This window comes from Cetorhinus maximus, unplaced genomic scaffold, assembly GCF_964194155.1.
Source record: "Cetorhinus maximus unplaced genomic scaffold, sCetMax3.hap1.1 HAP1_SCAFFOLD_452, whole genome shotgun sequence".
In the NCBI taxonomy this organism is placed as follows: domain Eukaryota; kingdom Metazoa; phylum Chordata; class Chondrichthyes; order Lamniformes; family Cetorhinidae; genus Cetorhinus; species Cetorhinus maximus.
The window spans coordinates 11647-39024 of NW_027596396.1; the positions used below are offsets into that span (position 1 = coordinate 11647).

A 27378-nucleotide genomic window follows, 5' to 3' on the forward strand; every position below is an offset into this window, starting at 1 on the left:
GGAGCGCGAGAGAGAGAGCGGGAGCGAGAGCGCGTGATAGCGCAAGCACGAGCGAGAGAGAGCGTGGGAGCGCGAGAGAGAGAGCGGGATCACGAGAGAGAGCGGGATCGCGAGAGAGAGAGAGCGGGAGCGCGAGAGAGAGAGCGGGAGCGCGAGAGAGAGAGAGCGGGAGCGCGAGAGAGAGCGCGGGAGCGCGAGAGAGAGCGCGGGAGTGCGAGAGAGAGCGCGGGAGCGCGAGAGAGAGAGAGCGCGAGAGAGAGAGAGCGCGAGAGAGCGGGAGGGCGAGAGAGAGCGGGAGCGTGCGAGAGAGAGCGAGCGCGCGCGCGAGAGCGAGAGCACGCGAGAGAGAGCGGGAGCGCGTGAGAGAGCGAGAGAGAGAGGGCGAGGGTGAGAGGGAGCGAGATAGAGACAGGGAGAGTGAGAGAGAGATTTACGGGGAGGTTACGAGCGGCGGGCGTGTTGAGCAGCTGCTTGTTTGCGCGGTCCGGAGGGTCACCCACCTGGACGGAGGGCCCGGGTGCTGGGCTGTGTAGAACGACACCCTCGAGTGCTCCGGCTGCACCGTCATCGCCGCTGCTGTCATTGTCCCGGAGACTGGCCGCATGGCGGGGTCAGAGGGCAGGGGCTTCTTCGGAGGAGGGGGCTTCCTGGGCACGGGCGGCTACAGGAAGGAGAAGCAGAAATGTTGTGGGGGTTGGGTTGGGATGGGGGTGCGGGTTGTTAGGGGTGGGGGTGGGTGTGGGGGATGGGGTGATGGGGAGGGTGTGGGTGTGGGGGGGTGGGTGGGGGTAGGGGAGGGTGGGGGGTTAGGGGTGGGGGTGGGTGGGGTTAGGAATGGGGGTGGGGGGAGGGGGGGGTGGGGGAAGGGGAGAAGGTTATTTATCTCTGTTCTCTACACAAGGCCTCAGGGGGTCAAACCCCCTCATCACTTCCTGCTCTGCACAGAAACAAGTCAAACCCTCCCCCACTCACATAAAACCAAGCTGCCCCCTCCTGCACCATGCCCCCACCCCCACCCACACACCCCCCCGCACCACCCCCGCACCATCCCCATCCCCACACACACACCCCCCCCTTACCACCCCCATCCCCACTGCCCCATCCCCACTGCCCCCCGCGCCACCCACACCACTCCCATCGCCACCCCTGCACCATGCCCCCCACCCCAATCCCCACCCCCACACCATCCCCCCCACCCCCATCCCCACACCCGTCATACCGAGGCAGCGCCAGGCGCCAACAGCCAATCAGAGTGAGCGTAACAGCCATAATCTGCAGCATGACCAATCAGAGTGAGCGTAACAGCCAGAGTCTCCGGCAGGACCAATCAGAGTGAGCGTAACAGCCAGAGTCTCCGGCAGGACCAATCAGAGTGAGCGTAACAGCCAAAGTCTCTGGCACGACCAATGGCAAGTCCCCAATTGGAATCATCACAACCGCCAATCACGAGCAACTGACAGCGCCACAGCCAATCAGAATCATCGTGAGCCCCAATTGTGACATCGACCAAGGCCTCACCAATGGCTTCGACGGGAGGGGTGTGGGGAGGGGAGGGGAGGGGCACTCAGTCTCATCTCACCCGCCCCTCACGTCGCCAATTGACCAGGTCAGAGAGCATGACCCTTTGGCCTCTGGGCCTGGGTCCAGAGATAATGGCAGGTTGGGGGTAGCTGACCGGGGTGGTCACGGGGTGAGGAGGGTGGGCAAGCGGAGAGGGGGAGAGGGAGAGAGAGAGAGAGGCCTCGGCGGGCAGAATTCGTCCAAAGCCTCCCTCAGTGTAGGTGGGCGATGGGCTGAGGGAGAAGCTGTTGGCTGGGCCCACATCCCAGGGGAGATGGTGGTCAGTTGACATTGGCGTGACCTGTCGGCCCAGAGAGGGTGAGGATGAAAGGTCCCCTTCCCGAAGGGTCAATGCAGATGGGCTCTGGCAGCCTGGTGCTCACTCAAACTGATGCCGGCCTCATGGTCCTGCCCCGAGTTCAGGTTCTCTGCCCATCGATGGTGGAACCAGAGCTCACCGGGTAACCAGGCAGGGAGAGTAATCACAACCCCACCCGACCTCGCTCGAGAAAGGCTGAGGTGGAGCTCGAAATTCAGAAATCCTTTAGTCAAAATAGAAGCCGACAGCCCAGGAGGAGGCCATTCGGCCCATCGTGCCTGTGCTGGCTCTTTGAAAGATCTGTCCAATTAGTCCTCACTCCCCACCCCCACCATCTCTTTCCCCGCCCCCATATCCCTGCAACTGTTCCCCCTTCCAGTATTTATCCGATTCCCCCCCTTTTGAAAGTTCCTATTGAATCTGCTTCCACCGCCCTTTCAGGCAGCGCCTTCCAGATCACAACAACTCGCTGTGTAAATAAAAAACAAATTCTCCTCATCTCCCCCTCTGGTTCTTTCCCCGATTCTCTTCAATCTGTGTCCCCCTCTGGTTACCGACCCTCCTGCCCAGTGGAAACAGTTTCTCCTTATTTACTCTGTCCAAACTCCCCCCTTCCTGATTCCGAACGCCTCAATTCAATCTCCCCCTTAACCTTCTCCGCTCTATCTGGATAATTACAGCAAAGATATACAGAAAGTTTTAGACGGTTAGTATATTAAACATGTCCATATTAATGAGGTCAGTATGAATATTAATTAGTTGATTTAATTGGTGATATTTAAGAATATTCTGCATCGCCTCAAATTTAAAATCCTTCTCTTCAAATCCCTCCATGATCTCACCTCCACCGCTCCCCCCATCTCCCTCCCTATCTCTGTAACCTCCACCGCTCCCCCCATCTCCCTCCCTATCTCTGTAACCTCCTCCAGCCCCTACACCCCTCCTATCTCTGTAACCTCCTCCAATCCCTACACCCCTCCCTATCTCTGTAACCTCCTCCAGCCCCTACACCCCTCCTATCTCTGTAACCTCCTGCAGCCCCTACACCCCTCCCTATCTCTGTAACCTCTTCCAGCCCCTACACCCCTCCCTATCTCTGTAACCTCCTCCAGCCCCTACACCCCTCCCTATCTCTGTAACCTCCTCCAGCTCCTACACCCCTCCCTATCTCTGTAACCCCCTCCAGCTCCTACACCCCTATCTCTGTAACCCCCTCCAGCCCCTACACCCCTCCCTATCTCTGTAACCTCCTCCAGCCCCTACACCCCTCCCCATCTCTGTAACCTCCTCCAATCCCTACACCCCTCCCTATCTCTGTAACCTCCTCCAATCCCTACACCCCTCCCTATCTCTGTAACCTCCTCCAGCCCCTACGCCCCTCCTATCTCTGTAACCTCCTCCAGCCCCTACAGCCCTCCCTATCTCTGTAACCTCCTCCAGCCCCTACACCGCTCCCTATCTCTGTAACCTACTCCAGCCCCTACACCCCTCCCTTTCTCTGTAACCTACTCCAGCCCCTACACCCCTCCATATCTCTGTAACCTCCTCCAGCCCCTACGCCCCTCCCTATCTCAGTAACCTCCTCCAGCCCTACACCCCTCCCTATCTCTGTAACCTCCTCCAGCCCCTACACCCCTCCTATCTCTGTAACCTCCTGCAGCCCCTACACCCCTCCCTATCTCTGTAACCTCCTCCAGCCCCTACACCCCTCCCTATCTCTGTAACCTCCTCCAGCTCCTACACCCCTCCCTATCTCTGTAACCCCCTCCAGCTCCTACACCCCTATCTCTGTAACCCCCTCCAGCCCCTACACCCCTCCCTATCTCTGTAACCTCCTCCAGCCCCTACACCCCTCCCCATCTCTGTAACCTCCTCCAATCCCTACACCCCTCCCTATCTCTGTAACCTCCTCCAATCCCTACACCCCTCCCTATCTCTGTAACCTCCTCCAGCCCCTACACCCCTCCTATCTCTGTAACCTCCTCCAGCCCCTACAGCCCTCCCTATCTCTGTAACCTCCTCCAGCCCCTACACCGCTCCCTATCTCTGTAACCTACTCCAGCCCCTACACCCCTCCCTTTCTCTGTAACCTACTCCAGCCCCTACACCCCTCCATATCTCTGTAACCTCCTCCAGCCCCTACGCCCCTCCCTATCTCAGTAACCTCCTCCAGCCCTACACCCCTCCCTATCTCTGTAACCTCCTCCAGCCCCTACACCCCTCCCTATCTCTGTAACCTCCTCCAGCCCCTACACCCCTCCCTATCTCTGTAACCTCCTCCAGCCCCTACAACCCTCCAAGATCTCTGCGCTCCTCCAATTCCGGCCTCTTGATCATCCCCCGATTCCCATCGCTCCACCATTGGCGGCCGTGCCTTCAGCTGCCTGGGGTCCCTGAGCTCTGGAATTCCCTCCCTAAACCTCTCTGCCTCCCTCTCTCTCCTTTTCTCTCCTCCTTTAAGATGCTCCTTAAAACTGAACCTCTCTGACCGAACTTTTTTGACTCCCGTCCCTAATATCTCCTTATGGGTCAGGGTCCATTTTAAAAGAAAAAATGTTCAATTCACCCTGCTTTGAAACGCCTTGGGGTATTTTAGGACGTTAAGAGGTGCTTGATGAGCAAAAGTTGTTGTTGCTTTTGGTGGCCATTTTGTATTTGAGGCCTTGCCTCAATTGGCCGAGTTCAATCCATTGGATGAGCTGTGAAGGCCGGGGAGACTGAAAATATCAAACCCGAGGTGGGTGAGATTTTCCTTCGACACAAGGGGGTCGATGGAAGCCAACGGTGTTGGGATTCAGGGATTCGATCGAATGGGAGGCTTGAGGCCTGTCTGACCTCCTGCAGTTATTGCGCCAGGTTGAGGTTGGGCAGGAGGGGTGGGGAGAGAGGGGGAATTCCTCACACGGACTCTGTCCAGCTCATTCCACCTGGGACGTGGACCCCAGTGACCCCGCCGACAGCCACAATGTTACCTGACTGCTCTTTGGGACGGGATCGGCCGGGAGTGGCGTCGCTGGGGGAGGTGGTCTTCCTGGCGGACCCTGGCGGGTGGGCTGCTCGGAGACAAGTAAAAGGGTTAAGAAATGCAGTCGCCACCCCCACCCCCTACCCCCATCAACCCAACCGGCTTGAACCCCCCCCTTCGATATAGAGCACCCTCCCTTCCCACCCACCCCCATCGAAACTCCCTCCCCTCCAACTAATCGCGACAAACAAAATGGCGGCTGCCTCTCAATCGCCAACCGCCATCGCAAGGGCCAATGGGACGTTAGCGTTTAATAACCGGGGAGGTGGCGGGTTAGGGTTGAGGGTTGGGGGTTGTGGGTGGGTTGGGGCAGGATGGGAAGGGAACGTCGAGTGCCGACAGCTGTACAAAGCCTCGATCGGGACACGGTTCACCTACAGGGGGCGGCGCTGCTCCCCCTGCACCCCGAGGGGATCGGCCCTCGGAGGGAGGGAGGTTGACCACAACGACCTCGCATCCTAAAGGGCTTAAATTGCGAGGAGAGGTGGTACAAGCTGGGCTCCTATTCCGGTGGTTCGATCGAGGCTTTTAGATATTCGAAAGGGATCGATAGGGAGGGAGAGGCTTCGGTGGAGGGTCTGGGACAAGGGGGTTTTCTTTTTAATACATTCGTGGGATGTGGGCATCGCTGGCTGGGCCAGTATTTATTGCCCGTCCCTAATTGCCCTTGTTCAGAGGGCATCTTTAAGACATGGAGGTAGGGTCTGGATTCACATGTAGGCCAGACCGGGGAAGGAGGGCAGATTTCCCTCCCTAAAGTGACCCACATGGGGTTTTTAACAACAATCGACAAGAGTTTCATGGTCACTATTAGACTTTTAATTCCAGATTTTTATTGAATTCAAATTCCACCATCTCCTGGGGTGGGATTCGAACCCGGGTCCCCAGAGCATGACCCTGGGTCTCTGGGATACTAGCCCACTACGGCATGGCCTCCCTCTTGTGGAAGGTCAGAACCTTAAAACGCCAATTGGGGGAGGGTTCAGGAAATGAGGAAAGATTTCTTCACCCCCGAGGGAGGTAGAGGTGAGGAAATCTCCTCCATAGGAAGCCTGCGGCCTGTTTCCTCTCGCTAGGCCTGGGCTTTGGAGGTTAGCCACAAATTGGTCGAAGGGGCAGGGGCGGGGAAAGGGGCTGAATGGCCTCGCAGACCAAGGGGGAGGGAGGCCCCCACCCCCACCTAGGCCGGCGCCCAGTCCCCAGGTGGCAACCCCAAGTGCGGGTGAAGGGTTCAGGGGGGTGGCGGGGGAAAGGGGGCATCAATTTACCCTGGGTGGACAGGAGGGGGTGGGGGAGGGTGCAGTCCAGAACCAGGGGGGCAGAAGCTTAAAATGGGAGCCAGGCCCGTTCAGGGGGGATGTCAGGAAGCACTTCACACACACACAGGGGAGCGGGAATCTGGAACTCTCTCCCCCCACCAATAAAGAAGCTGTCGAGGAGGGGAGGGGGTCAACTGGAGATTTCCAAATGGAGGTGGGTAGGTTTTTGTTGGGTTAAGGGGGTTAAAGGTTATGGAACCAGGGTGGGTAGGTGGAGTTAAGATACAGATCAGCCGCGATCTGATTGAATGGAGGGATAGGCTGGAGGGGCTGAATGGCCTCCTCCTGTTCCTCATCAGCGTGGGGCCGAGAGGGACTTTCAATGTGGGGGGGTCCCACTCGTGAGGCGAACGGAAGATGGGTGGGGGTGGGGGGGCAGGGAGGAGGAGGGGGTGATCCACAGGCCCGAAACTCCGTCTCGCAAACGCCGCGGGTCAAAAACCCCGGCCGGGTAAGGTCAAGGTGGCGGCTGGAGACGCCCAGGGGGTCATGGGCGCCCGGCAAAGCTCCCCCAACACGATCCCACCTAAACTGGATCGCGCCAAATACGATCGTCAATCCCCCGGCCTGAATACACGGTCGGGGTGGGAGGTGGGGGCGGGGTGGGAAGGAAGCGAGAAACGGGGGCTTGGCTGCCTCCTAATGGAATGTTCTAGAAGCACAGCTGTTCCTTTCCCCTGCCCTCCCTCCCCAAACATCCGAGGTTACTTCCCCGCCAACCCTCCCTCCCTCCGCATTGGCTACTTCTCCCACAATGCACAGCGGTTACCTGGCACACTTTGACCACTGGGTCTGGTGGTAGAGGCTTTGACGGTGCAGCAGGCCTCAGGAGCGGCTGAGGGGCCAGCTGCAAGGAGAAAACAGAAGCACAGGGGGAGACAAGAGAGGAAAAAAACACACACACACGGAGAGGGGGCATCACAGAGAAAGGTTAGTTGGTCAAGCAACATTCGAGGGTTATTGAAGATGGTGGAGCTAATGACGTGTTGGTTACCGTGGGCAATGGGCAGCGCCGGTTACCATGGCAGCGAGCGGATGGCATGCAGTCAGCGTGCACGGTTAAGGTCGATGGATGGTTATGAATGCAGAGGCCTTGGCGATGGAGGAAATGGGGGGGTCCCCCCCATCTCTGGGTCAGGAGGTCGTGGCTCCGAGCTCCGGAATTCAGGGCTGCACTCCCGGCGCCGGTCCTGAGGGAGTGCCGCACTGCCGGAGGCGCCATCTTCCGGGATAAGGAGGCACCTCTCCCTCCGCCAACCCAGCACCCGCACCCCCCCCTCTCCCCACCATCACCCATTCCCCACCCCCAGCTGCCCCCTCAGGCCAGACGTGGACAATCCCACGTCAGCCCCACTCCCAATCCCAAACTTTGAAGGTTTTCCAGCTCCCAATGTTGTCTTTTCTCTCCCCACTGGCGAACGGGACTCTCCCCCCCACAACGGCTGCGGGCGACGGGGACCCTACAAGGCCCAAGGCCAGGCCCAGCCCAGGGTGCACGGGCAAGGTCCCTCAGCTGCCCCCCTGCCCCAGGAGTGCCAGTCTGCCTCTGCGGTGCCCGGTCACAGGCCCAGGTGTGGGTCTGCCGGGCGGCGCTGGCATCCCCTGAACCCTAGGTGGCACAGGCTTGGCCAGCGGCTGAGCTGGAGCCTGAAGCTAGGCCCTGTCGAACCCCTCATGCCAGCCAGTCCCCTCCAAAGGGGGCCCTTTGCAAACGGGTCAGTTTTCCCTCCCCACCCTCCCTCCGTGGGCTTTCCCCTTTCGCTCTGAACCCTTCATCCCACCCCTACCCGCCCCTTATTGTTTTATTTTCGATCCTTGGACCGGACGTGACTCGTTTCATTGCCGTTCACGGGATGTGGGTGTCGCTGGCCGGGCCCAGCATTTATTGCCCATCCCTAATTGCCCCCTTGAGAAGGTGGTGGGTGAGCTGCCTTCTTGAGCCGCTGCAGTCCCTGTGGTGTAGGTACACCCACCGTGCTGTTAGGGAGGGAGTTCCAGGATTTGGACCCAGCGACAGTGAAGGAACGGCCGATATATTTCCCAAGTCAGGATGGTGAGTGGCTCGGAGGGGAACTTCCAGGTGGTGGTGTTCCCCATGTGTCTGCTGCCCTTGTCCTTCTAGATGGTAGTGGTCGTGGGTTTGGAAGGTGCGGGGATTTTAACAGTGATACGAGGTCCCCGACAAAATTCAACGACCAGAGTTGCTGAGCGAACACCAAACACCCAAATTACCTTAAACGACTGCGCTGGCCTCATTTCAGTTTGCTGGAGCCAATCTGGAGGTTTACACCGCGGCTGGTCAGCAGGGGGCGCCCGGGTGCCATTCTCCATCCTGGAGTCCCTGAAATATTCAGCGGGAGGGCAGAGGGTCAAAGGTCAAAGTGCAAACAGGCTAACCCCACGTCACACCGCCAAACGTTCACGCTTACGCATTGACTGACCAAAAATGGTGGCAATGCCAAAACATGTTCAACTTCCGCGCGCCCGGACCCCCCACATTGGCACAGGAAGCTCCCACACTCTACTACCAGCTTGGGGGAGGGGGGGGATCACAGTCAATCCTCTTTACACTGGTGCGAAGAGGTAGCGATGGTTTTAACCCCACCGGCAACTTCCCTCTCCTGAAGGGGACGATGATTTAGCCAGAACGGGGTCAAGGGTGAGGGACTTCAGTTCATGTGGGAGAGGCTGGGAGAAGCTGGGATTGTTCTCCTTAGAGCGGAGAAGGTTAAGGGGGAGATTGAATCGAGGCGTTCGGAATCAGGAAGGGGGATTCGGACAGAGTAAATAAGGAGAAACTGTTCCCACTGGGCAGGAGGGTCGGTAACCAGAGGGGGACACAGATTGAAGAGAATCGGGGAAAGAACCAGAGGGGGAGATGAGGAGAATTTGTTTTTTATTTACACAGCGAGTTGTTGTGATCTGGAAGGCGCTGCCTGAAAGGGCGGTGGAAGCAGATTCAATAGGAACTTTCAAAAGGGGGGGAATCGGATAAATACTTGAAGGGGAAACAGTTGCAGGGATTTGGGGGGAAAGAAATAGGGGTGTGGGTGGGATTAATTGGATAGATCTTTCAAAGAGCCAGCAGAGGGATGATGGGCCGAATGGTCTCCTGCTGCTCTGGGTCTTTCTGTGACCGGTAACAGCAACAGATCGAAACAGACAAACCCTCATTTCCTCATCCTGTCGCCACCTGCACATTAATGAACAGATGAGTCATGTCGAAGGTCCAAATGACATCACCTCCCCCAACTTCCCGTCAGAATCGTGAAGCAATCCTTCAAATCAAAACCTCCTCAAGGCTGAGCAAGTATGTTCCAGATCCTCCAAAAACATCAAACACTCCCAGGACAGGTACAGCATGGGGTTAGATACAGAGTAAAGCTCCCTCTACACTGTCCCCATCAAACACTCCCAGGACAGGTACAGCACGGGGTTAGATACAGAGTAAAGCTCCCTCTACACTGTCCGCATCAAACACTCCCAGGACAGGTACAGCACGGGGTTAGATACAGAGTAAAGCTCCCTCTACACCGTCCCCATCAAACACTCCCAGGACAGGTACAGCACGGGGTTAGATACAGAGTAAAGCTCCCTCTACACTGTCCCCATCAAAGGGGGATGGGTGGCTACCTAACCACTCACTGTTGCCCCACTCAGATGCAGTGGCTCCACATACTGTGGCATCGCTGTGCCCTAGGGTTCCACCCTGCCCCCGATGCCAAAGGCACACCAAGCTGAAGACCCTAACTGACCTTTGAAGGGGTCGCTCATGTGGCGGTCAGCGCACTTTGACCTCTCGCTTCCGGCGTTGGCCAGTACGGGCAGCGGTGAGGCAAACACGCCTCGTGCCCGCTTGGCAGCGCCGCGCTGACTCTCCTGCTCGAAGAGTCAGTCACTCGCGGCTGTCCTCCTCTTCCAGTCAGTTCGATGAGTGTTCAGAAGCTGGATGAGGAAGCAGCTGGCGATGTACAGCAGCTTCCTCCCCGAGCAGACGGAACAGAGATTCAGGCACCGTGCGGTCAGTTTGATGAAAATAGGCTCGGAGCATCCCACAAATCAGCAGCGAGAAGGGACAGCCATTTCCACCAGCATCATAGCCCAGCCAGCGCTGGCTCCTGCTCCATATAGAGACAGCCAAGATTCAGTAAGCAACCATTGAGTCAAATTCTGTCGCTTTGGAGGCAGAGACTGACCAACCCTGTCGGCCAACACGTCAAGGTATACCCGTTGGTGTGGAGAGACTGGGAGAAGCTGGGATTGTTCTCCTTAGAGCGGAGAAGGTTAAGGGGGAGATTGAATCAGGAAGGGGGGTTTCGGACAGAGTCAATAAGGAGAAACTGTTTCCACTGGGCAGGAGGGTCGGTAACCAGAGGGGGACACAGATTGAAGAGAATCGGGGAAAGAACCAGAGGGGGAGAGGAGGAGAATTTGTTTTTTATTGACACAGCGAGTGGTTGTGATCTGGAAGGCGCTGCCTGAAAGGGCGGTGGAAGCAGATTCAATAGGAACTTTCAAAAGGGGGGGAATCGGATAAATACTGGAAGGGGGAACAGTTACAGGGATATTGGGGAGAGAGCTGGAGGGGTGTGGGACTAATTGGACAGATCTTTCAAAGAGCCAGCATGGGAACGATGGGCTGAATGGCCTCACCTGGGCTGTAGGGTTCTATGGCTCTGTGAGCTGGGCAGGATAAGGCCTCCTCGCACACACGCGGCGTTTCTCTGCTCCTGTGATACTGCCTCAAGGTTCAGGTCCTGCTTTGGGAATCAGTGTCGAGAAGGCATTAAACCATTAACCAACTGAGCACGGGAGCCTCGGGCACAGAGTGGGGAGAGTCACCGGGCCAGCAACTCCCTGGGGTCTCGCCCAAAAGCTCCTCAGCTTCGAATCGGGGACTGAGGAACAGGGGAGGGGTCCATTCAGCCCCTCAAGCCTGTTGGGAACAGGAGGGGTCCATTCAGCCCCTCAAGCCTGTTGGGAACAGGAGGGGTCCATTCAGCCCCTCAAGCCTGTTGGGATGCTAGGTGGAATCCCTCCCCACGGCCTGAGGGAGAGGGGAATGGAGGAGGGAGAGGGAGCGAAGTGGGGGTAATCTTTCTCCGAAGCGCAGGCCCACACGAAAGCTGGCTGGGGGGTAGCAGGGAGCACCGAGGAAGAACAGCCCACAAAACCCAAGGGTGGTTCAAAGGTGGAGGGGTGGCCGGAGAGAGGCAGGTGCAGAGAGAGAGAGAGAGGGAAGGAGCAAGCAGCTGAGGGAGAGCAAGACTCGCAGTGAACAATTTACCATTCCGCGTCCTGGGATACCCACTCCCGCAGGGCACCGAGCCGATAGCCACCTGTCGCACTGCATTGTGGGCAAGAAGACAGAGTAATTGGTCAACACGTCAATGGAAGGCACGTGGGGGAGATGGGGGGGTGAGGGGGGGGGGAATCGGGTGGGGGGGGAGAGATACATTGGGGAGGGTATCAAAATCCACAGTGCAATCAATACAGCCTTTACAGAGGAGCCTCACATGGATAGGTTCCTTATGTAGAGTCGCAACGGCACAGGAAGAGGCCATTCAGCCCATCGCGCCCCAGCGCCCTTAGCTAGAGCGAGGGGGGATAGCAGGGCGAAGGGGGAATAGTACTTTCACTCTAAGAGGCAGTGATAAAGAAAGGCCGGGCCAGAGGCTGCTTCCTCTGGCTATTGTTCAATCCCAGCCTCAGTTCCTCGGTCGGTTACACACACACACAGAGAGAGAGGGAGAGAGAGAGAGAGCTGTGCAGAAATTCCTTCACAGACAGGGCTGCTGGGGCTCGGAGTGATTTCACACAGTGACTGCTTCAGGCAGGGAGCACGGCATCTCTTAAAGGGACATTGGATCATCAACTGAAGCAGTGATACAGAGCTATAAAGGGGAGAGCGGGACAGTGGGATTAGTTTGGGATTGATACAGAGCTATAAAGGGGAGAGCGGGGCAGTGGGATTAGTTTGGGATTGATACAGGGCTATGGGGAGGGAGCGGGGCAGTGGGATTAGTTTGGGATTGATACAGGGCTATGGGGAGAGAGCGGGGCAGTGGGATTAGTTTGGGGATTGATACAGGGCTATGGGGAGAGAGCGGGGCAGTGGGATTAATTTGGGATTGATACAGGGCTATGGGGAGAGAGCGGGGCAGTGGGATTAATTTGGGATTGATAACACATTAAAGAATGAGGACTGGAGGAAGCTCTTGGACTGGTTTCGATTGTCTCTGCTTTGGACGAGTGGGTGTGTTCGGTGAGAAAGCGACTGAATTCCTCTCCGGTTTTCAGTTGGGCGGAGGGACAGGGTCAGGGGTCGGGCGGAGGGGCAGGGTCGGGGGTCGGGCGGAGGGGCAGGGTCGGGGGTCGGGCGGAGGGACAGGGTCGGGGGTCGGGCGGAGGGACAGGGTCGGGTGGAGGGACAGGGTCGGGGGTCGGGCGGAGGGACAGGGTCGGGGGTCGGGCGGAGGGACAGGGTCGGGGGTCGGGCGGAGGGACAGGGTCGGGGGTCGGGCGGAGGGACAGGGTCGGGGGTCGGGCGGAGGGACAGGGTCGGGGGTCGGGCGGAGGGACAGGGTCGGGGGTCGGGCGGAGGGACAGGGTCGGGGGTCGGGCGGAGGGACAGGGTCGGGGGTCGGGCGGAGGGACAGGGTCGGGGGTCGGGCGGAGGGACAGGGTCGGGGGTCGGGCGGAGGGACAGGGTCGGGGGTCGGGCGGAAGGACAGGGTCGGGGGTCGGGCGGAAGGACAGGGTCGGGGGTTGGGGGTCGGGCGGAGGGACAGGGTCGGGGGTTGGGAGTTGGGCGGAGGGACAGAGTTGGGGGTCGGGCGGAGCGACAGGGTCGGGGGTTGGGCGGAGGGACAGGGTTGGGAGTCGGGCGGAGGGACAGGGTCGGGGGTTGGGGGTTGGGCGGAGGGACAGGGTTGGGAGTCGGGCGGAGGGACAGGGTCGGGGGTTGGGGGTTGGGCGGAGGGACAGGGTCGGGGGTTGGGGGTTGGGCGGAGGGACAGGGTTGGGGGTCGGGCGGAGGGACAGGGTCGGGGGTTGGGGGTTGGGCGGAGGGACAGGGTCGGGGGTTGGGGGTTGGGCGGAGGGACAGGGTTGGGGGTCGGGCGGAGGGACAGGGTCGGGGGTTGGGTGGAGGGACAAGGTCGGGGGTTGGGTGGAGGGACAAGGTCGGGGGTTGGGCGGAGGGACAGAGTTGGGGGTCGGGCGGAGCGACAGGGTCGGGGGTTGGGTGGAGGGACAGGGTTGGGGGTTGGGGGTTGGGCGGAGGGACAGGGTTGGGAGTCGGGCGGAGGGACAGGGTCGGGGGTTGGGGGTTGGGCGGAAGGACAGGGTCGGGGGTTGGGGGTTGGGCGGAGGGACAGGGTCGGGGGTTGGGGGTTGGGCGGAGGGACAGGGTCGGGGGTTGGGGGTTGGGCGGAGGGACAGGGTTGGGAGTCGGGCGGAGGGACAGGGTCGGGGGTTGGGGGTTTGGCGGAGGGACAGGGTCGGGGGTTGGGGGTTGGGCGGAGGGACAGGGTTGGGAGTCGGGCGGAGGGACAGGGTCGGGGGTTGGGGGTTGGGCGGAGGGACAGGGTCGGGGGTTGGGGGTTGGGCGGAGGGACAGGGTCGGGGGTTGGGGGTTGGGCGGAGGGACAGGGTTGGGAGTCGGGCGGAGGGACAGGGTCGGGGGTTGGGGGTTGGGCGGAGGGACAGGGTTGGGGGTCGGGCGGAGGGACAGGGTCGGGGGTTGGGGGTTGGGCGGAGGGACAGGGTCGGGGGTTGGGCGGAGGGACAGGGTTGGGGGTCGGGCGGAGGGACAGGGTTGGGTGGAGGGACAAGGTCGGGGGTTGGGTGGAGGGACAAGGTCGGGGGTTGGGCGGAGGGACAGGTTTGCGGGTTGGGACTGGGTCGGGGGTTGGGCGGAGGGACAGGGTCGGGGGTTGGGCGGAGCGACAGGGTCGGGGGTTGGGTGGAGGGACAGGGTCGGGGGTTGGGCGAAGGGACAGGGTCGGGGGTTGGGGGTTGGGCGGAGGGACTGGGTCGGGGGTTGGGGGTTGAGCGGAGGGACGGGGTCGGGGGTTGGGGGTTGGGCGGAGGGACAGGGTCGGGGGTTGGGGGTTGGGCGGAGGGACAGGGTCGGGGGTTGGGGGTTGGGGGTTGAGCGGAGGGACTGGGTCGGGGGTTGGGGGTTGAGCGGAGGGACGGGGTTGGGGGTTGGGCGGATGGTCAGGGTGACAGGCGTCTAGACTGAGGTACAGGGGCATTGCAATTTGCCTGGAGGGCCCGGAGGGGTTTGTCCTGTCCCTCAGAGCAGGGGTGTTGGGGGATTTGGGAGAGCCCTGACTGGGGGATTTGGGAGAGCCCTGACTGGGGGATTTGGGAGAGCCCTGACTGGGGGATTTGGGAGAGCCCTGACTGGGGGATTTGGGAGAGCCCTGACTGGGGGATTTGGGAGAGCCCTGACTGGGGGATTTGGGAGAGCCCTGACTGGGGGATTTGGGAGAGCCCTGACTGGGGGATTTGGGAGAGCCCTGACTGGGGGGTTCTCACTGACCTGTAGCGCTGTGGGCTGCCCTTTCCCAGTCTCTGGAGCTCGGATCGCAGTAGCTCCCGTTTGCAGTAACACAGGGAGAGCGAGGCCACGAGGATCAGCAGGAACGTCACCAATAGGGCAGCTACCAAGGCACCGTTACCTGTACCAGGGGACAGAGCAAAGCAACCTCGTTACAACCTCTCCCAAACCGAGCCGAGCACAGAGTTAACGCAATCCCAAGGCCCGGGCTAATACCCTGGGGGACCCGGGTCCCACCCCCACCCCCCGGGCGGCTGGTGGGATTTAAATTCGATTAATAAATCTGGGAATATAAAGTGAGTCTCAGTGACGGTGACCATGACGACCATCATCGACTGTCATAAAAACCCCACCTGGGTCACTCATGCCCTTTAGGGAGGGAAATCTGCCCTCCTTACCCAGTCTGGCCTACACGTGACTCCAGACCCCACAGCCACGTGGTCGACTCTTAAACTGCTCCCCCTCGTGAAATGGCCGAGCGAGACCCTCGGTTTTCCAAGACGCTCGAGAAGGCCGAAATGGGAGCCAGGCCCGTTCAGGGGGGATGTCAGGAATCTGGAACTCTCTCCCTCCACCCCCCACAACCAAAAAAAGCTGTCGAGGCTGGGAGGGGAGGGGAGGGCAGTTTGTAAAATTCCAGACGTAGAGGGCTAGATGTTTGTTGGGTAAGGGGACCAAGGGTTGCGGAGCTAACTTGGAGTTCTGATACAGAACAGCCATGATCTGTGCGAATGCAGGAACAGGCTCGAAGGGCTGAATGGCCACCAAATGCAAGTGGAAGAAATGCTCCAGTTGGAGGCTCTTGGGTAACTGCATCTTCCACAACTTATGGTTCATGGTGCCCAGAGGCTGGAGGCTGTAGTTATTCTCTGCTCATTGGCTGCTCGATCAGTTGGCAGTCTATACCTCACACAGCTCGCTCCACCGGACTTTCAGATACACCTCTCGCCGCTGGCACTCACCTCTCAGTCAGATTGTCATTACTTCTCACACTAGAGACTTCAGGACCCATCCCAGGCCATCTATCAAGGTGTCAAGTACTGAGGGAGTGCCGCACTGTCGGAGGGTCAGTACTGAGGGAGCGCCGCACTGTCGGAGGGTCAGTACTGAGGGAGCGCCGCACTGTCGGAGGGTCAGTACTGAGGGAGCGCCGCACTGTCGGAGGGTCAGTACTGAGGGAGCGCCGCACTGTCGGAGGGTCAGTACTGAGGGAGTGCCGCACTGTCGGAGGGTCAGTACTGAGGGAGCGCCGCACTGTCGGAGGGTCAGTACTGAGGGAGCGCCACACTGTCGGAGGGTCAGTGCTGAGGGAGCGCCGCACTGTCGGAGGGTCAGTACTGAGGGAGCGCCGCACTGTCGGAGGGTCAGTACTGAGGGAGCGCCGCACTGTCGGAGGGTCAGTACTGAGGGAGCGCCGCACTGTCGGAGGGTCAGTGCTGAGGGAGCGCCGCACTGTCGGAGGGTCAGTGCTGAGGGAGTGCCGCACTGTCGGAGGGTCAGTACTGAGGGAGTGTCGCACTGTCGGAGGGTCAGTACTGAGGGAGTGCCGCACTGTCGGACGGGCTGGGCCAGAGAGTGGGATTTGGGACCTGTGGCAGGTCAGAGCTGGGGCGAGTGGGCTGAACCTGAGGCTGGACAAGTCCGGAGGTTGAGGAGCTGGAATATCAGACGGAGGGACTGCCCTTCTCCAGATTGTAAAGATTCTTTGGCTCCCTCCCCTTCCTTCCTGAAGGGAATAATTGTGGAGCCTGCCTCATGTTTCTAAACGTACAACACTGAATTTGACAAGGGCCTGATAAACCAGACGGAGTCGAATAGTCTCCAGACAGGCCGGAGGGTCAGCAAGGCAGGACCACAATATTGGGCCTTCTCCCAGAAGCCATTGCACCCGACCTAATTTAGGATCAACACCAAAACATTCAAGTGGCCGCTGAGGTTTCTGAGGTGGATCTTAGTGAATTGAGTTGCGGGGGTTACAGAGAGTTCACTGCAGGGCTGACATCACTCAGGCCTCGAGGGGCAGGACTCAGTGCCCAGAGGAATGCAACAGAGGAAATCCTATCTGGGAACGGCCAGCTCCTGGCGGCTGGTGTGGGGGCAGGGGGCTGAGAGAGAGAGAGAGAGAGAGGGGGGGATGAGGGCCTGCAGGCCTCCCCCTTGTCGGCCGCCTTGGCGCCTGGGTCACCATCGAGGCACGAGGTCCCCACACCCCAGCGGGGCACAGTCCCTCCTGCCCTTGAGGCGAGGGTAGCCCACGTGGGAGTTGGGCGGGATACCTATTGATTTACAGGAGAGCCCGCTTGGGGGGTGATAGAATATCACCTGTTTCAGGAGGAGGCGGACAGAGTTGTGGAGAGAGAGAGAGAGAGAGAAAGAGACAGAGAGAGAGAGAGGGAGGAAAGCGGAGGGGGGGGCGGAAGAGAGAGAGAGAGAGACAGTAGAGAGAGAGAGAGAGTGAGAGTGGGAGAGAGGAGGTAGGAGAGAGAGAGAGAGACAGGGAGAGGAAGGCAGGAGAGAGAGACAGAGAGAGAAGGGGGAGTGACAGAGATGGAGAGGAAGGAGGAGAGAGAGAGGGAGACAGGGAGAGGAAGGCAGGAGAGAGAGACAGAGAGAGAAGGGGGAGTGACAGAGATGGAGAGGAAGGAGGAGAGAGAGAGGGAGACAGGGAGAGGAAGGCAGGAGAGAGAAAGGTAGGAGAGAGAGAGGAAAGCAGGGGGGAGAGAGGGAGAGAGAGAAGAGGAAGGCAGGAGAGAGGCAGAGATGAGAGTAGTGAAAAAGAGAGAGAGAAAGAGAGAGGCTGGCAGGAGAGAGAGAGAAAGATAGAGGATTGAGAGAGAGGAAGAGGAAGGCAGGGGAGAGAGAGTGATGGAGCGGAAGGCAGGAGAGAGAAAGAGAGACAGGGAGATGAAGGCAGGAGAGAGAGACAGAGAGAGAAGAGGGAGTGACAGAGATGGAGAGGAAGGAGGAGAGAGAGAGAGAGACAGGCAGAGAGAGAGAGAGGGGCTGACAGAGAGAAAGAGAGGCTGACAGAGAGGGAGGAGGGCAGGAGAGAGAGTGAGAGAAAGGGAGAGGAAGGCAGGAGAGAGGCGGAAGTGAGAGGAGCGGAAAAGAGAGAGAACAAGAGAGGATGGCAGGAGAGAGAGAGAGAAAGATAGGTAGGGGAAGGAGAGAGAGGGAGAGAGAGAGGAAGGCAGGAGAGAGAGAGAGACAGGGAGAGGGAGGGGAGAGAGAGAGAGAATGAGAGAGAGAGGAGGTAGGAGAGAGAGAGAGAGACAGGGAGAGGAAGGCAGGAGAGAGAGAGAGAGGGAGAGGGAGGGGAGAGAGAGAGAGACACACACAGACAGCAGGCAGAAGGGGGAGAGAGAGGGATAGGGAGAGAGGGAGAGAGAGAGAAAGATAGGTAGAGGAGGGAGAGAGAGAGTGAGAGAGATAAGGAGAAAAAGAAAGAGAGAGAAGAATAAAGTGGAAATGTGAATGGAACATTTTGCATTTTATCCAGTAAATAATTCCAGGGAATTTCATGTCGCTCTGCATTGGGTGGGGTTTGAAGAGGTTAAGCTACCTCGGGGTTCCTGGACTGGGCCGCTGTCAATGCTTCCTCCATAGCCAGAGCCCTGACAGAAAGGTGGAGCCCAGCCGGCGTCACAGTGACAGTTATTATTACTGTTACAAACCTACAGGAGAGAGAGAGAGAGAGACAGGTCAGGAACACTGTCAACGCTTCAGATCACACCACACAGAGTAAAAACATCACTGGAAAATTATACACGGGTTTGGAACTGGGAGTCAACGGGAAGGGGTTTGGGATTGGGATTGTGTACAGTGGGAGTGAACGGGAAGGGGTTTGGGATTGAGGTTGTGGACAGTGGGAGTGAACGGGAAGGGGTTTGGGTCCATTGGGATTGTGGACAGTGGGAGTGAAGGGGAAGGGGTTTGGGTCCATTGGGATTGTGGACAGTGGGAGTGAACAGGAAGGGGTTTGGGTCCATTGGGATTGTGGACAGTGGGAGTGAACAGGAAGGGGTTTGGGTCCATTGGGATTGTGTACAGTGGGAGTGAACAGGAAGGGGTTTGGGTCCATTGGGATTGTGTACAGTGGGAGTGAACGGGAAGGGGTTTGGGATTGGGATTGTGGAGAGTGGGAGTGAATGGGAAGGGGTTGGGGTCCATTGGGATTGTGTACAGTGGGAGTGAACGGGAAGGGGTTTGGGCCCATTGGGATTGTGTACAGTGGGAGTGAACGGGAAGGGGTTTGGGATTGGGATTGTGTACAGTGGGAGTGAATGGGAAGGGGTTTGGGTCCATTGGGATTGTGTACAGTGGGAGTGAACAGGAAGGGGTTTGGGCCCATTGGGATTGTGTACAGTGGGAGTGAACGGGAAGGGGTTTGGGATTGGGATTGTGTACAGTGGGAGTGAACGGGAAGGGGTTTGGGTCCATTGGGATTGTGTACAGTGGGAGTGAACAGGAAGGGGTTTAGGCCCATTGGGATTGTGTACAGTGGGAGTGAACGGGAAGGGGTTTGGGATTGGGATTGTGTACGGTGGGAGTGAATGGGGAGGTGTTTGGGATTGGGATTGTGTACAGTGGGAGTGAACGGGAAGGGGTTTGGGTCCATTGGGATTGTGTACGGTGGGAGTGAACGGGAAGGGGTTTGGGATTGGGATTGTGGACAGTGGGAGTGAACGGGAAGGGGTTTGGGATTGGGATTGTGGACAGTGGGAGTGAACGGGAGCCGGGAAGCGTGTATCTGGCCTCCCCTTCAACAAGGGGCGAGATCTTCACTCTGGAAACACCGGTTGGAAAGGGGAGACTGAAGGTATAAATCCCGGTGGGATTGTCCTCTTCGCTGCCTTTGAACATATCACCTGACAGGCCCTATGAAGGGTTCATCTTACCCCGTGAGTGTTACACTTCTGTTGGCATTCCTGTACTCCGAACATGGAGACGTCCTGGCATGTCCGATTGATGCAGGCCTGAAGGGATGAGAAGCGATGTTACAAAGGGGGCTTGTTGAGAAATCGGGGCAGGAGAAGGCCATTCAGCCCCTCCAGCCTGCTCCGCCACTCAATAAGATCATGGCTGATTTGTTACCACAGTTCCACTTTCCCAACCAACCTCCTTATTCCCAAAAATCCATCAAAGTCTGCCTTGAATATACTCACGACTGGGAATCCACAGCTCTCTGGAGTAGAGAATTCCTATAGCAACTACATCAGTGAGAACTGAAATGTTAATGGACGCAGAGGGTCACAACTGAGCCCCCTCACGCTACAGCCCGAGCAGAGCCAAAGCAGGTCACACAACCATCCCCTCAGCACGCCGCCCATTCCTGGTGGACCTCAGTACCGGTCACTGGAGGGGGGAGAAATGGAGCTGGGGCAAAAGTTCGGCCTGTGAGGCAAAATGAGCCAGGAGCTCGGGGTACCCCACCACTACCCTGTGGAGCCCCACACAACCTCCCCGACAGCCCTGCCAGGGAATGAGTCCGCACCTGAGTCCCGGAATGTTGGGATCGGGATGAGCTACGATGCCTCCTGCAGTCAAACAGCCACTGGAGGCTCACTATCCAGTTAAGACCAGGTGAGTTGCCACCTGAGCATCTATTACCTACACTGGTGGGAAACAAAAGATGCCAAATGGTGTGGCACAGGTGGACTCATGGCTTCCTGTCAAGGTGACCTGTGTAGATACATCCAGGGGAATCTCAGGGGCCACGTATGAAGGTACAATCGCTGCTCCCCTTAACACCCCAGCATCCCAAACTTCCGGATATCCACGGACCCTGGCAGCCTGATCGAGGATCCTCTCTGTTAAGGAAGCACCAAAACCAACCCCCAGCCTTCAGCCCTGTGATACTCTATACACTGCAGCCGCCCTCAAACAGAACTGTGGGACTTGCATTTCTCTAGTGCCTTTCTCCACCTCAGGACATCCCAAAGCACTTCACAGCCAATGAAGTGGTTATTTTTTCCAAGTGTGGTCACTATGATAATGTAGGAGGTGTGGCAGCCATTTTGTGCACAGCAAGCTCCCACAAGCAGCATTCTAATGATGACCATATCATCAGCTCCAAGTGATATTGGTTGAGGCATGAAAATTGGCCAAAACCACGGGGAGAACTATCCCCACCGCCCTCACACCAACCCCCACCCTCCACCCCTCTTCCAACAGTGACCGTGGGATCTTTAACATCCACCCGAATTATGGACTGAAATCCCCAGTTTGAATATCCGGATCTCTGACCACACTATTCTAAATGTAACAATGACAAATTAGCCTCAGGACCCTCTGGCCCCCCCAGTACCTTTTGTTTACCACACACTGTGCCCGGCATAACCATTGCCGGGTCGGCAATGTCGTCCCCAAAGTTGAAGTAGGTTCCCCGGCAACTGTATTCTTCTCTGCCGACCTTGATGTTGGTCACCAGGATTTCCGCATTCGACCCAAGGACTGGACGGTCATTCCCTCCCTGGCACTGGACCTTCCCACACTTCGCATCCCTGGGAACAAGACAAAATAGGGAGGGAGTCAGGACAACAACAACTTGCACTCACACAGCACCTCAAATAGAATTAAACACCTCGGGGTGCCCCACAGGAACCTTATCCGGCAGAATCTGACCCCGATCCTCGTCAGGAGATATCAGGGACAGGCCACCATGAGCTCGGTTAAAGAGGTTGGTTTGAAGGAGCGTCTTAAAGGAGGAGAGAGAGAGAGAGAGAGCGACAGAGCGAGAGAGATCCTAGAACCATAGAAGACAACAGCACAGAAAACAGGCCATTCGGCCTTTCTAGTCTGTGCCGAAATATTACTCCGCTAGTCCCATTGACCTGCACCCAGTCCATAACCCTCCAGACCTCTCCCATCCATGTACCTATCCAATTTATTCTTAAAACTTAAGAGTGAGCCCACATTTACCACGTCAGATGGTAGCTCGTTCCACACTCTCACCACTCTCTGAGTGAAGAAGTTCCCTCTAAACCTTTCCCCTTTCACCCTAAAGCCATGTCCTCTCGTGTTTATCTCTCCTAATCTAAGTGGAAAGAGCCTACTCGCATTTACTCTGTCTATACCCCTCATAATTTTGTAAACTTCTATCAAATCTCCCCTCATTCTTCTACGTTCCAAGGAATAAAGTCCTAACCTGTTTAATCTTTCCCTGTAACTCAACTCCTTAAGACCCGGCAACATCCTAGTAAATCTCCTCTGCACTCTCTCAATCTTACTGAGATCCTTCCTGTAGTTAGGTGACCAGAACTGCACACAATACTCCAAAGTTGGCCTCACCAATGTCTTATACAACCTCACCATAACATCCCAACTCCTATACTCAATACTTTGATTTATGAAGGCCAGTATGCCAAAAGCTTTCTTTACAACCCTGTCTACCTGTGATGCCACTTTCAGGGAATTATGTATCTGAACTCCCAGAACCCTTTGTTCCTCCGCACTCCTCAGTGCCCTGCCATTTACTGTGTATGTCCTACCTTGGTTTGACCTTCCAAAATGCAACACCTCACACTTTTCCGCATTAAATTCCATCTGCCATTTTCTGGCCCATTTTTCCAGTTGGTCCAGATCTCTCTGCAAGCTTTGAAAGCCTTCCTCACTGTCCACAACGCCTCCAATCTTAGTGTCATCAGCAAACTTGCTGATCCAATTTACCACATTATCATCCAAATCATTGATATAGACAACAAACAACAATGGTCCCAGTACAGATCCCTGAGGCACACCACTAGTCACAGACCTCCAGTCTGAGAAGCAATCATCCACTACCACTCTCTGTCTTCTCCCACACAGCCAATTTCGAATCCAGTTTACAACCTCTCCATGGATACCAAGTGTCTGAACCTTCTGAACTAACCTCCCATGTGGGACCCTGTCAAAGGCCTTACTAAAGTCCATGTAGACAACACCCACAGCCTTTCCTTCACCTACTTTCTTGGTAACCTCCTTGAAAAACTCTACAAGGTTCGTTAAACACGACCTACCACGCACAAAGCCATGCTGACTATCCTTAATCAGCCCGTGGCTGTCCAAATAATTATATATCCGATCTCTCAGAACACCTTCCAATAATTTACCTACTACTGACATCAGGCTCACTGGCCTGTAATTACCTGGTTTACTTTGGAGCCTTTTTTAAACAACGGAACAACATGAGCTACCCTCCAATCCTCCGGCACCTCACCCGTGGCTAAGGACATGTTAAATATTTCTGCCAGGGCCCCTGCAATTTCTACACTAGTCTCCCGCAAGGTCCGAGGGAATATCATGTCAGATCGAGAGAGACAGAGAAAGGGAGACAGAGAGAGAGAAAACAGGCGACCAAAAGCTCGGTCAAAGAGGCCAGTTTTAAGGAGCATCTTAAAGGAGGAGAGAGACCGAGAGAGAGACAACGAGAGACAGAGTGAGAGAGATTGAGAGAGAGACAGAGAAAGGGAGACAGAGAGAGAGAGAGAGAGAGAGAGAACACGCTGGGATGGAGAGGGGGAGAGCGGGAGGAGCAGTGTAGGGGCTGGAGAAGGTTACAGAGATAGGGAGGGGTGTAGTGGCTGGAGGAGGTTACAGAGATAGGGAGGGGTGTAGGGGCTGGAGAAGGTTACAGAGATAGGGAGGGGTGTAGGGTCTGGAGGAGGTTACAGAGATAGGGAGGGGTGTAGGGGCTGGAGGAGGTTACAGAGATAGGGAGGGGTGTAGGGGCTGGAGGAGGTTACAGAGATAGGGAGGGGTGTAGGGGCTGGAGGAGGTTACAGAGATAGGGAGGGGTGTAGGGTCTGGAGAAGGTTACAGAGATAGGGAGGGGTGTAGGGGCTGGAGGAGGTTACAGAGATAGGGAGGGGTGTAGGGACTGGAGAAGGTTACAGAGATAGGGAGGGGTGTAGGGGCTGGAGAAGGTTACACAGATAGGGAGGGTTGTAGGGGCTAGAGGAGGTTACAGAGATAGGGAGGGGTGGAGGGGCTGGAGGAGGTTACAAAGATGGGAGGGTTGTAGGGGCTAGAGGAGGTTACAGAGATACTCCTCCCTATCTCTGTAACCTCCCCCAGGTGGACATCTTGAAGTTCCCACCAACTGGTCTCAGCATTGCAGGTATAAATGGAGACCAGTTTCCCTCAGGTGAGGGATCTCTAATATAGACACACAATTGCAGGCAAGGGAGAGAGAGGAGGAAGCCAGTTAGGGAAGCCTTCCTCCCTCAGCTTATTCTCCATCAAGACTGCCATCAAAACCAGCAACATCGTAACTTCAATCTCTTCCTCTCTCTCAGTGATATCCAGCGAATTACAAACTATCTGGTCAGTATTCTGCTGTCCATCAACTGAACTGATTCTGTTCAGAATAAACAACGAGGTCTTCCTCAACTCCCATCAAGGACAGGGGGGATTCACAGTTCTAAGGTGAATGAATGACCTTTTTAAAAACTAATCGCAGGTTAGAATCCACATGGCCAGATCATACCAAACCCTTCCCGTTAGTAAAAGAATTCTTCACTCCTGAGAGATATGACTCTAACAAAGGAGAGTGTCAAAGGAGGATAAATATACGCGGAATGGAATCCCAGCAGGAATTCGGGATGGGGGTGAGAGGGGAGGGTGAGGGGTAATATTGGGATCATACTCACTTGTCAGCACATGTGAGGAATGTTCCGTCTGGGAGCTCCCCACAGTTTCCGTATTTATCCCCCTTCATATTGACGGTGGAGAAGCAGATATCATGGGCTTGAATAGAACCTGGCAGAGAAAAAGTACCGGTCAGAATAAAACATTAACCCTGCTAACTCTAACCCACTCTCGCACACCCGTCACTCTAACCCACTCTCACACACCCGTCACTCTAACCCACTCTCACACACCCGTCACTCTAACCCACTCTCACACACCCGTCACTCTAACCCACTCTCACACACCCGTCACAGTAACCCACTCTCACACACCCGTCACTCTAACCCACTCTCACACTCCCGTCACTAAAACCCACTCTCACACACCCGTCACTCTAACCCACTCTCACACACCCGTCACTCTAACCCACTCTCACACACATGTCAATCTAAACCCCTCTCACACACCCGTCACTCTAACCCTCTCTCACACACCCGTCACTCTAACCCACTCTCACACACACGTCACTCTAACCCACTCTCACACACCCGTAACTCTAACCCACTCTCACACACCCGTCACTGTAACCCACTCTCACACACCCGTCACTCTAACCCTCTCTCACACACCCGTCACTCTAACCCACTCTCACACACACGTCACTCTAACCCACTCTCACACACCCGTAACTCTAACCCACTCTCACACACCCGTCACTCTAACCATCTCACTCACACCCGTCACTCTAACCCACTCTCACACACCCGTCACTGTAACCCACTCTCACACACCCGTCACTCTAACCCACTCTCACACACCCGTCACTGTAACCCACTCTCACACACCCGTCACTCTAACCCACTCTCGCACACCCGTCACTCTAACCCACTCTCACACTCCCGTCACTAAAACCCACTCTCACACACCCGTCACTCTAACCCACTCTCACACACCCGTCACTCTAACCCACTCTCACACACATGTCAATCTAAACCCCTCTCACACACCCGTCACTCTAACCCACTCTCACACACCCGTCAATCTAACCCACTCTCACACACCCGTCACTCTAACCCACTCTCACACACCCGTCACTCTAACCCACTCTCACACACCCGTCACTCTAACGCACTCTCACACACCCGTCACTCTAACCCACTCTCACACACCCGTCACTCTAACCCACTCCCGCACACCCGTCACTCTAACCCACTCTCCCACACCCGTCACTGTAACCCACTCACACACCCGTCACTGTAACCCACTCTCACACACCCGTCACTCTAACCATCTCACTCACACCCGTCACTCTAACCCACTCTCACACACCCGTCACTCTAACCCGCTCTCACAAACCCGTCACTCTAACCCGCTCTCACACACCCGTCACTCTAACCCACTCTCACACACCCGTCACTGTAACCCACTCTCACACACCCGTCACTGTAACCCACTCTCACACAACCGTCAGTCTAACCCACTCTCACACACCCGTCACTCTAACCCACTCTCACACACCCGTCACTCTAACCCACTCTCACACACCCGTCACTCTAACCCACTCTCACACACCCGTCACTCTAACCCACTCTCACGCACCCGTCACTCTAACCCACTCTCACGCACCCGTCACTCTAACCAACTCTCACGCATCCGTCACTCTAACCCACTCTCGCCCACCCGTCACTCTAACCCACTCTCGCACACCCGTCACTGTAACCCACTGTCGCACACCCGTCACCGTAACCCACTGTAGCACACCCATCACTGTAACCCACTGTCGCACACCCGTCACTGTAACCCACTCTCGCACACCCGTCACTGTAACCCTCTCTCACACACCCGTCAATCTAACCCACTCTCACACACCCGTCACTGTAACCCAGTCTCACACACCCGTCACTCTAAACCACTCTCACACACCCGTCACTCTAACCCACTCTCACACACCCGTCACTCTAATCCACTCTCACATACCCGTCACTCTAACCCACTCTCACACACCCGTCACTCTAACCCACTCTCACACATCTGTCACTCTAAACCACTCTCACACACCCGTCACTGTAACCCACTCTCACACACCCGTCACTCTAACCCACTCTCACACACCCGTCACTCTAACCCACTCTCACACACACGTCACTCTAACCCACTCTCACGCACCCGTCACTCTAACCCACTCTCAAACACCCGTCACTCTAACCCGATCTCACACACCCGTCACTGTAACCCGCTCTCACACACCCGTCACTCTAACCCACTCTCACAAACCCGTCACTGTAACCCACTCTCACACACCCGTCACTCTAACCCACTCTCACACACCCGTCACTCTAACCCACTCTCACGCACCCGTCACTCTAACCCACTCTCACGCAGCCGTCACTCTAACCCACTCTCACACACCCGTCACTGTAACCCACTCTCACACACCGATCATTGTAAACCACTCTCACACACCCGTCACTCTAACCCACTCTCTCACACCCGTCACTCTAACCCACTCTCACACACCCGTCACTAACCCACTCTCACACACCCGTCACTCTAACCCACTCTCACACACCCGTCACTCTAACCCAGTCTCACACACCCGTCACTCTAACCCACTCTCCCACACCCGTCACTGTAACCCACTCTCACACACCGATCACTGTAACCCACTCTCACACACCCGTCACTCTAACCCAGTCTCACACACCCGTCACTCTAACCCACTCTCCCACACCCGTCACTGTAACCCACTCTCACACACCGATCACTGTAACCCACTCTCACACACCCGTCACTGTAAACCACTCTCTCACACCCGTCACTCCAACCCACTCTCACACACCCGTCACTCTAACCCACTCTCACACACCCGTCACTCTAACCCACTCCACGCACCCGTCACTCTAACCCACACTCACACACCCGTCACTCTAACCCACTCTCCCACACCCGTCACTGTAACCCACTCACACACCCGTCA

The 27378-nt window shown here is 56.8% G+C and overlaps 1 protein-coding gene across 1 annotated transcript in view; it reads right to left on the reverse strand.

The window, feature by feature from the left end:
- Positions 1-430: 430 nt before the first annotated feature.
- The window catches only part of adam15 (ADAM metallopeptidase domain 15), a 91811-nt gene continuing 64863 nt past the window's right edge, over positions 431-27378 (reverse strand). The window contains exons 14-23 of the mRNA XM_078535421.1: positions 24422-24530; positions 21100-21295; positions 19691-19768; positions 18355-18466; positions 14775-14913; positions 11511-11570; positions 8456-8564; positions 6993-7070; positions 4852-4932; positions 431-661 (exon numbers count right to left, since the gene is read on the reverse strand). Coding sequence (XP_078391547.1) covers positions 431-661; positions 4852-4932; positions 6993-7070; positions 8456-8564; positions 11511-11570; positions 14775-14913; positions 18355-18466; positions 19691-19768; positions 21100-21295; positions 24422-24530 — 1193 coding nt within the window. The remainder of the gene's footprint in view (positions 662-4851; positions 4933-6992; positions 7071-8455; positions 8565-11510; positions 11571-14774; positions 14914-18354; positions 18467-19690; positions 19769-21099; positions 21296-24421; positions 24531-27378) is intronic.